Source organism: Enhydra lutris, unplaced genomic scaffold (genome assembly GCF_002288905.1).
Source record: "Enhydra lutris kenyoni isolate GAN:26980312 unplaced genomic scaffold, ASM228890v2 scaffoldscaffold1, whole genome shotgun sequence".
Lineage (NCBI taxonomy): Eukaryota > Metazoa > Chordata > Mammalia > Carnivora > Mustelidae > Enhydra > Enhydra lutris.
In genome coordinates, this window is record NW_019154085.1 from 14,403,068 (window position 1) to 14,413,828 (window position 10,761).

The window sequence follows — 10,761 nt, forward strand, 5'->3', positions numbered from 1 at the left end:
ATTAACCCTCAGTTTGTTTTGTGAGATTAAGAGTCACTTATGGTTTGTCTCCCTCCCAATCCCATCTTGTTTCATTTACTCTTCTCCTACCCCCTTAACCCCCCATAGAACAAGCATAATTTAAGAAGGGAACTAGAAAGTTCCTAATGCTTAGAGACATAATTAATAAATAGCAAATGAGGTGAGAAGAATAGTATCTGATATTCTTAGACATTTGATCTGTTTTGGACAGTTTGAAAGAAAATGGGATTATAAAACTTCCCTTGAGCAATCTACTGATTATAAAGTTTTAAGGAAATCCAGTCAGACTAATAGAATTCATGATGATGATGATGTCACTGACATTCATTTCTTTGTATCTCTAGTGCCTAATACTAAGTTAGCTCCAAATAAGTATCTATTAAACAATTAGATTTAGAGCCATGAAAATTTATTAGAAAATTGACAGTTCTTAATGTCACTTCATTTACAAAGTAAGATTGTTCATCAGTTTTATTTAGCAGGTTTTCTAATTTTATTTTAGACCTGATTAAAACAAATAAGTAAAATTGTGTATTTTTAATTATTCTGAACCAGCATTTGGGAAAAAATAAGCAATAGTACTTAGAAGATATCTATGTGTGTTGTGTTTATATCTCAGAGAGACAGATAAGATATACTAGTAAATATCTTAGCGTTCACAGATACTGTGGGTTGAGGTTTTATCAAATGAGGTTTCATGAATGAAAGTGATACACTAGCAGGATTGAATCTTTCAGTTTTGTCTTTCAAGTTCAATATTGATGGCAATAAGTATCTGCTTAAATGTTTAGAGTATGTGAAAATATCACTTGTATAGATAGCATAATATTCCAAAATTTGGGGGTTGTACTGCACAAATTATAGAATTAACCTTTGTAATATAATCTTTCTTAATATTGGAGGAGGGCAATTGTTTACATGTTGTTTTGAATATCCAAATTGAAACAAAAATTAAAAACATGTTTATAAAGTACTTTCTATCTGGGTCATTATAACTTTTATATTATCTCCATGTGAGTGAGATAAGGAAGACAGCCATTGCCATTTTGCTGACAGGAAAATTAAAACAGAATAAACGACTTTTCCAGGGTCTCCTCAGTGGCTTAGTCAGTTAAGCATCTGACTCTTGATTTTGGCTCAGGTCATGATCTCAGGGTTATGAGATCAAGCCCCGTGTTGGGCTCCACACTGAGCGTGGAGCTTGCTTGATTGTCTGTCAGTCTGTCTGTCTCTCAAAATAAGTAAATAAAATAAATGACTTTTTCTTGAGAAAGATGAAGCCAGGATTAGAGTTTAAGTGCCTTATCCTACAATCTGGTGTTCTTCCTTCTAATTTATCTTGTCATTTTAATGGGGTGGGACTGGTACCAGGAGACAGGAAGAATCTCTCTCCTGTGTTGTTTGTCAAGATTTTGACTAGGCCATTGGTTTTCTGACTGTTGGTCCCAGAGATCTTCTGTATGCTCAATATGTTTATTAAGTTTAATTTAATAACATTTTGTAAAAATCACGAACTTTTCATCACAAGCAACTAATTGTGCTTACTTGGTGATAAATAGGGTTATTAAACAGTGGTAGAATAGTTAATGATACTTAAAAATCCTTGCTCTAGATACTGTTTCTTAAGAGGATTTTTTAAAAATATCAATATATTAATTTTTCTATTATGGCCATTATCATAAAAATTTTTGTGACATTTGATACAATCTGGCTGGACTATAATAGAGCTGGTGACATATTAAGACAGGATGACTATACATCCTATATGCTTATATTTGGTTGTACAGACATGTGTTGTACTAGATCTTGGACTTTTTCCTCATATTCACCTCCCTTGATCCTTATATGGGATAAGAATTCAGCATTTTCAAGTATTAAGTACAACTTATATATATAATAACCCCCAATTTAGTGATACTAGAAACCATTTAAAAATAGCTATGTCCACTGTTGAAACTACCACTTGATTTATCAACAGACATTTAACTTATCAAATACTATTCTAAGTAAAGCATTTATTAATAATGTATTAAACCCACAACAGGATCTCTTTTGGATTTCCAAATATGCCCTAAAAGGTTAAAAAAAAAAAAAAGATTATGACATAATTTCTCTGTTTACTTGGTATCAGAAATTCTGCTGTTATTCCATCATTTTAACGTAGTTGGAAATTTTACTCTAACCTTCTTTTAAAAAAAATACACAGGTGAATCTGTACCAGAATACCAGATGGCTTTTCAGACAGAAGTTGGAAACCATCCCACTTTTGAAGATATGCAGGTTCTGGTATCTAGGGAAAAACAGAGACCCAAGTTCCCAGAAGCTTGGAAAGAAAATAGCCTGGTAAGAAAAACTAAATTTTTAAAAAAGAGGATTTATGACTGAATGTTTTAATGTTGTTTGAAGTAAAAATAGACTGTTAATAGTTTTTAGAGCTGTCTAATGCCAGAAATCCAACTTACTTGACTTCTATGATGTTATACATTTTCAAATTTTTCAATATAAAAAAGTCCTCTTTTTTGGTTCAGTTTCAGTCATTTCCAAATATAAAACACGAGTGAGACTAACTTGCTTCTGAAGGTTGCCAGATTGAGTAACAGCTGGAATAATTAACATGTTAATATTTTAAACATTATTGAAATTCCATCTTTCTCTCTTGAGAGTGGTACCAAAAATGGTAATTAGTGCAGATGTGTATATGCAGTGACTAATAGAAATTTAAACTACCTCAAAAAGAAACCAAAGTGTGCTTATAAATTCTACTTACTAAAAACGCAGTCTAGGGCACCTGGCTGGCTTTGGTGGATCATGCAACTCTTGATCTTGGGGTTGTAAGTTCAAGCCTCGCACTTTGTATCACTTTGTATAGAGCTTTCTTAAAAATAAAATCTTTAGGGATACCTGGGTGGCTCAGTCAATTAAGTGTCTGCCTTTGGCTTTGGTTGTGAGCCCAGGGTTCTGGGATCGAGAACTGCATTGGGCTCCCTGCTGAGAGAGCTTCTCTATCTCCCTCTGCCTGCTGCTCTGCCTACTTGTGCTCTCTCTCTGTCTGTCAGATAAATAAATAAAATCTTAAAAAAATAAAATCTTTAAAAAAACAAATTCAGTCCAAAACACTAAAATATCTTCAAAAGCTCCCATCATTTTGGTAAATTGTTGCTACGGCACCGTAAACATCTTACAAATATTTATATGCACACATACACACACACACCCTCTTTCTCTTTCTGTTATATAATTTTTTAACATAAATAGCATCATTTCATTATCCACTATCATTTCTGCAGCTTATTTTTTTACTCATGGGCAGTTTCTCATGTCAGTACCTATAGATGTATCTCTTTCTCCATTTGGTCAGTATTCCGTTATATGATATGTCATAATTACTGAATTATCCCTCATTGATGGAATATCCTGTATTTTTTTATTTTAAACATTTTTTTAAAGAATCATGAAGTTATGGGGCACGTGGGTGGCTCAGTGGGTTAAGTCTCTGCCTTCAGCTCAGGTCATGATCTCAGGGGTCCTGGGATTGAGCCCCACTTCGGGCTCTCTGCTCAGCAGGGAACCTGCTTCCCCCCCTCTCTCTGTCTGCCTCTCTGCCTACTTGTGATCGCTCTCTCTGTGTCAAATAAATAAATAAACTTTTTAAAAAGAGATTTTTTAAAAAATTATGAAGGTATGCCTATACGTGATAAATCAAATCAAATTAAGTGGAAGGGCGTAAAAAAGGAAAAGGAAAAAGCTACAGAACCCTACCACCAGTCTTCAAAAGAAACTCCTATTAACAGTGTTGTGAGGTTTTGGTTTTTGTTCCTATTTTTTTTCTCCGGGAGGTTACTGTTATAACTGTAAACACTATATCGTTATTTCTTATTATCTCTCATTTACTCTCTCCTAGGTTTGTAATATTTGAACTATTACTACATAATTTATGTTTTTCCACAAATAGATCTAAAATTTAAAATAAAAACATCAGAAATCGTAGAATTATGATTGTGTAAACATCCATTGCATAATATAGTATTGTACTTGGACTCATAGAGAGGGAAGTGAAAATCCTGTTAGTTACTGTAAGCCTCTGCTGCTTGAGAAAAATGTTTCAAAAGTCACTATCCACCCAAGTCTCTGATTTTTTTGTCACTTTGTTCTTTCTTTCTTTATAGATTCTATTAAGAAGCAACGTTCTTTGAAAATCTCATTCTTTTTCTTGCAAATCATTCTTTGATGAAGTTCCTCTTTAAGTGATGCCTGTTAGTATGTGCATGAGATTATGAATCATTGAACCTTCAAAAATGTTTATATCTTGCCCTCACATTTGAGTAATAATTTGGCCAAGTAATGGTTTCAAGATCAAAATCACATTTTCCTCATAGTGGTTCCTTTGAAATCACTATTCCACTGTCCTCAAGCATTCAGACATGTAAAGAATTCCAGAGGCAACCAGGCTCATTCCATTACTTTTTGTCTTTTTGTTTACCCCTTGTTTTCTTGTCTTTATGAGCTTTTAAGCCTGTTTTTTTTTTTTAATTATCACAGTTTACCTGGATATATGGAGGCGTGGATCTTTTCACACATTTTGTTTTGCGCTAGATGGGATTTCAGTTTGAAAACTCAGAGATTTCTTCAGTTCAGAGGAATTTTTCTTTATTATTTACAAACTTATTTCTTCTCTTCCATTACTTTCTTCTGAAATTCCCATAGACAAATATTGGTCCACCTGACATTCTAGGTATCAATGTTTTTCCTGTATTTTCCGTTTTTTGTGTTGTACATTGTTCAAGACTTACTCTCCTTTAACATTCAAATCACTCATTCATTTCTCACCTTTACCACTCTATTAGTTATTTGTTCATTAAAATCCTAACTTTTGACAGTCATATATATCATTTCTAGAAATTCTTTTTTTTTTTAAGTTTTTATTTATTTATTTGACAGAGAGAGATCACAAGTAGACGGAGAGGCAGGCAGAGAGAGAGAGAGAGAAGCAGGCTCCCTGCTGAGCAAAGAGCCCGACGCGGGACTCGATCCCAGGACCCTGAGATCATGACCTGAGCCGAAGGCAGTGGCTTAACCCACTGAGCCACCCAGGCGCCCTTCTAGAAATTCTTAATGTTTGCTTCTCCCATAGCAATCTGTCACTGTTTTAAGAATGTGATAGGAGGGGGCGCCTGGGTGGCTCAGTGGGTTAAGCCTCTGCCTTCGCCTCAGGGCATGATCTCAGGGTCTTGGGATCGAGCCCCGCATCGGGCTCTCTGCTTGGCGGTGAGCCTGCTTCCCCCTCTCTATGCCTGCCTCTCTGCCTACTTGTGATCTCTTTCTCTGTGTGTCAAATAAATAAATAAAATCTTTAAAAAAAAAAAGAATGTGATAGGAATTATTATTATCAATTATTTCTAAAGGTGTAAATCAGAATTTTTGACACTTTATACAAATAATTTTCTTGATTATAAAGAACAAAAATGAAAAAAATTCCACTCAACAGTTTAAATCACTTTGTTATGTATATTCACTGTCTGCATAGGATTAGAATACTTTCATTCTTGATCCTGACTTATATGGTGTGGTGGCATGTCAGAGAGAGGCTACAGAGAATTTGTGTGTTTACATTCAGATTTAGACTGAATATTTTCCTCCATTGGTCATTTTTGTCATCTTGTCCATTGGTCAGTGAAGGCTTCTGCTTCAAATGAGATTGAAATCTTCTTCAAGGCAACTGAAGACCTATTGCCAAAAACGTATGCCCAAGATTGCCTCTAAACTGCAGTCCGTAGTATGGGAACTGGGATTGAAGGTGAAAGGCTGAATCCTGCACCAGACTTCATTAGATATGCTAACCTCACAGAGAATCCCTCAAAGAAAAATCTTTTCATAAAATTTTATCTAGTAAAATAATTTTCTTCCTTCAGTTGTTTTATTTCACCAGAGAAATCTGACTCATTATTTTGAAAATCTCTTGGCAACCCTACCATTACATGATGACCATCATATGCATATTTACCTGCAAACTTTTTGCTTCCAATTTAGAGTAGGTTGTTAAGTGGGGGATAAAGTGATACTTGGTTTACTTCCAGTGAATCCACTTAAATCTAACACGCTGCAGTTAATAGAACTGCTTCTCTGGGGGCGCCTGGGTGGCTCAGAGGGTCAAGCCTCTAACTTCAGCTCAGGTCATGATCTCAGGGTCCTGGGATCGAGCCCCACATTGGGCTCTCTGCTCGGTGGGGACCCTGCTTTTCCCATTCTCACTGTGACCTACTTGTGGTCTTTCTCGCTTTGTCAAATAAATAAATAAAATCCTTAAAAAAAAACCCAACTGCTTCTCTGAAAAGCAATCCAGCACTAGAGAGGTACATTTTAAATGCATAGTGTAGAAAAAGATGGAAATGCACCTATGTCTAAAAGAAAACATTTTTGCTTCATAATCGCATTGAAATTAAAAAAAAAATTTATAGTAACAAAACTCAAAAAATCTTCCAAATATGAATGAGTCTAAAAACTAGTTTTTAGGGGTGCCTGGGTAGCTCAGATGGTTAGGCATCTGCCTTTGGCTCGGGTCATGGTCCCAGGATCCTGGGATCAAGCCCCGCATTTGGGTCCCTACTCAGTGGGGAGCCTGCTTCTCCCTCTCTCTACTGTTCCCCTGCTTGTGCTCTCTCACTCTTTCTGTCATATAAATAAATAAAACTCTTAAAAAACAAAGAATAAAAAACTACTTTAAAAAAAATTTTTTTTATTAACATATAATGTATTTATTTGCCTCAGGGGTACAAGTCTGTGAATCATCAGGGTTACACACTTCACAGCACTCACCATAGCACATACCCTCCCCAATGTCCATAACCCAATCACTCTCTCCATAGCCCCCTCCCCCCGGCAACCATCAGTTTGTTTTCTGAGATTAACAGTCTCTTATGGTTTGTCTCCCTCCCGATCCCATCTTGTTTCATTTTTTTCCTTCCCTACCCCCCAAGCGCCCCACTTTGCCTCTCAAATTCCTCATATCAGAGAGATCATATGATAATTGTCTTTCTCTGATTGAATTATTTTGCTCAGCATAATACCCTCTAGTTCCATGCATGTTGTTGCAAATGGCAAGATGTCATTTCTTTTGACGGCTGCATAGTTTTCTATTGTATACATATATACCACATCTTCGTTATCCATTCATCTGTTGATGGACATCTAGGTTCTTTCCACAGTCTGGCTATTGTGGAGATTGCTGCTATAAACATTCCGGTGCACATGCCCCTTTGGATCACTACATTTGTATCTTTAGGGTAAATACCCAGTAGTGTGATTGCTGGGTCACAGGGTAGCTCTATTTTCAACTTTTTGAGGAATCTCCATGCTCTTTTCCAGAGTGGTTGCACCAGCTTGCATTCCCACCAACAGTGTAGGAGGGTTCCCCTTTCTTTGCATCCTCACCAGCATATGTTGTTTCCCGACTTGTTAATTTTAGCCATTCTGACTGGTGTGAGGTGATATCTCATTGTGGTTTTGATTTGTATTTCCCTGATGCCGAGTGATGTGGAGCATGCTTTCATGTGTCTGTTGGCCATCTGGATGTCTTCTTTGCAGAAATGTCTGTTCATGTCCTCTGCCCATTTCTTGATTGGATTATTTGTTCTTTGGGTGTTGAGTTTGAAAAGTTCTTTATAGATTTTGGATACTAGTCCTTTATCTTATATGTTGTTTGCGAATATCTTCTCCCATTCTGTCAGTTGTCTTTTGGTTTTGTTGACTGTTTCCTTTGCTACGCAAAAGCTTTTGATCTTGATGAAGTCTGGGTAGTTCATTTTTGCCCTTGCTTCCCTTGCGTTTGGCAATGTTTCTAGGAAGAAGTTGCTGTGGCTAAAGTCGAAGAGGTTGCTGCCTGTGTTCTCCTCAAGGATTTTCATGGATTCCTTTCTTACATTAAGGTCTTTCATCTATTTGGAGTCTGTTTTTGTGTGTGGTGTAAGGAAATGGTCCAGTTTCATTTTTCTGCATGTGGCTGTCCAATTTTCTCAACACCGTTTGTTGAAGAGAGACTGTCTTTTTTCCATTGGGCATTCTTTTCTGCTTTGTCGAAGATTAGTTGACCATAGAGTTGAGGGTCTATTTCTGGGCTCTCTATTCTGTTCCATTGATCTATGTGTCTGTTTTTGTGCCAGTACCATACTGTCTTGATGATGACAGCTTTGTAGTAGAGCTTGAAGTCTGGAATTGTGATGCCACCGGATTTGGTTTTCTTTTTCAACATTCCTCTCGCCTTTTGAGGTTTTTTCTGGTTCCATATAAATTTTAGGATTATTTGTTCCATTTCTTTGAAAAAAGATGGATGGTATTTTGATAGGGATTGCGTTATACATGTAGATTGCTTTAGGTAGCATAGACATTTTCACAATATTTGTTCTTCCAATCCATGAGCATGGAACGTTTTTCAATTTCTTTGTGTCTTCCTCAATTTCTTTCATGAGTACTTTATAGTTTTATAAGTATAGATTCTTTACCTCTTCGGTTAGGTTTATTCCTAAGTATCTTATGGTTTTGGATGCAATTATAAATGGGATCAACTCCTTAATTTCTCTTTCTTCTGTCTTGTTGTGTTGGTGTGTAGAAATGCAACTGATTTCTGTGCATTGATTTTATATCCTGATACTTTATTGAATTCCTGTACAAGTTCTAGCAGATTTGGAGTGAAGTCTTGGGTTTTCCACATAAAGTATCATATCATTGCAAAGAGTGATAGTTTGACTTCTTCTTTGCCGATTTGAATGCCTTTAATTTCTTTTTGTTGTCTGATTGCTGACGCTAGAACTTCTAGTACTGTGTTGAATAACGGTGGTGATAACGGACATCCCTGCCGTGTTCCTGACCTTAGTGGAAAAGCTCTCAGTTTTTCTCCATTGAGAATGATACTCACTTTGGGTTTTTCATAGATGGCTTTGAGGATATTGAGGTATGTACCCTCGATCCCTACACTTTGAAGAGTTTTGATCAAGAAAGGATGCTAGGGGCCCCTGGGTAGCTCAGTTGTTAGGCAATTGCCTTTGGCTCAGGTCACGATCCCAGGATGCTGGGATCGAGCCCCGTGTTGAGCTCCCTGCTTGGTGGGAGGCCTGCTTTTCCCTCTCCCGCTCCCTCTGCTTGTGTTCCCTCTCTCGGTGCATCTCTGTCAAATAAATAAACTATATTTAAAAAAAAAAAAAAGATGCTATACTTTGTCAGATGCTTTTTCAGCAACTATTGAGAATATCATATGGTTCTTGTTCTTTCTTTTATTAATGTATTGTATCATATGGATTGATTTGCAGATGTTGAACCAACCTTGCAGCACTGGAATAAATCCTACTTGGTCATGGTGAATAATCCTTTTAATGTACTGTTAGATCCTATTAGCTAGTATCTTGGTGAGAATTTTTGCAACTGTGTTCATCAAGGATATTGGTCTGTAGTGTTCATCAAGGATATTGGTCTGTAATTCTCTTTTTTGATGGGGTCTTTGTCTGGTTTTGGGATGAAGGTAATGCTGGCCTCATAAAATGAGTTTGGAAGTTTTCCTTCCATTTCTATTTTCTGTAACAGTTTCAGGAGACTAGGTTTTAATTCTTCTTTAAGTGTTTGGTAGAATTCCCCTGGGAAGCCGTCTGGCCCTGGTCTCTTGTTTGTTGGGAGATTTTTGATGACTGCTTCAATCTCCTTACTGTTTATGGGTCTGTTCAGGTTTTCTATTTTCCTGGTTCGGTTTTGATGGTTTATACCTGTCTAGAAGTGCACCCATTTCTTCCAGATTGTCAAATTTGCTGGCATATAGTTGCTCATAATATGTTCTTATAATTGTTTGTATTTCTTTGGTGTTGGTTGTAATCTCTCCTCTTTCATTCATGATTTTATTTATTTGGGTCCTTTCTCTCTTCTTTTTGTTAAGTTTGGCTAGGGGTTTATCAATCTTATTAATTCTTTCAAAGAACTAGCTCCTAGTTTCATTGATTTGTTCTACTGTTTTTTTTTTTTTGTTTCTATTTCATTGATTTCTGCTCTGCTCTTTATTATTTCTCTTCTCCTGCTGGGTTTAGGCTTTCTTTGCTGTTCTTTCTCCAGCTCCTTTAGGTGTAGGGTTAGGTTGTGTACTTGAGACCTTTCTTCTTTGTTGAGAAGGGCTTGTATGGCTATATACTTTCCTCTCAGGACCACCTTTGCTGGGTCCCACAGATTTTGAACAGTTGTGTTTTCATTTTCATTTGTTTCCATGAATTTTTAAAATCTTTCTTTAATTTCCTGGTTGACCCATTCATTCTTTAGTAGGATGCTCTTTAGCCTCCATGTATTTGAGTTCTTTCCAACTTTCCGCTTGTGATTGAGTTCTAGCTTCAGAGCATTGTGGTCTGAAAATATGTAGGGAATGATCCCCATCTTTTGGTACCAGTTGAGACCTGATTTGTGACCCAGAATGTGATCTGTTTTGGAGAATGTTCCATGTGCACTAGAGAAGAATGTGTATTCTGTTGCTTTGGGGTGGAATGTTCTGTATATATCTGTGCTGTCCATCTGGTCCAGTGTGTCATTTAAGGCCTTTATTTCCTTGTTGATCTTTTGCTTGGATGATCTGTCCATATCAGTGAGGGGGATGTTAAAGTCCCCTACTATTACTGTGTTATTGTCAATGTGTTTCTTTGATTTTGTTATTAATTGGTTTATATAGTTGGCTGCTCCCATGTTAGGGGCATAGATATTTAAAATTGTTAGATCTTCATG

The 10,761-nt window shown here is 36.6% G+C and overlaps 1 protein-coding gene across 1 annotated transcript in view; it reads left to right on the forward strand.

The window, feature by feature from the left end:
* LOC111141287 (bone morphogenetic protein receptor type 2) overlaps positions 1-10,761 on the forward strand; it is a 212,454-nt gene that overhangs the window by 178,761 nt on the left and 22,932 nt on the right. The window contains exon 11 of the mRNA XM_022493741.1: positions 2,228-2,364. Coding sequence (XP_022349449.1) covers positions 2,228-2,364 — 137 coding nt within the window. The remainder of the gene's footprint in view (positions 1-2,227; positions 2,365-10,761) is intronic.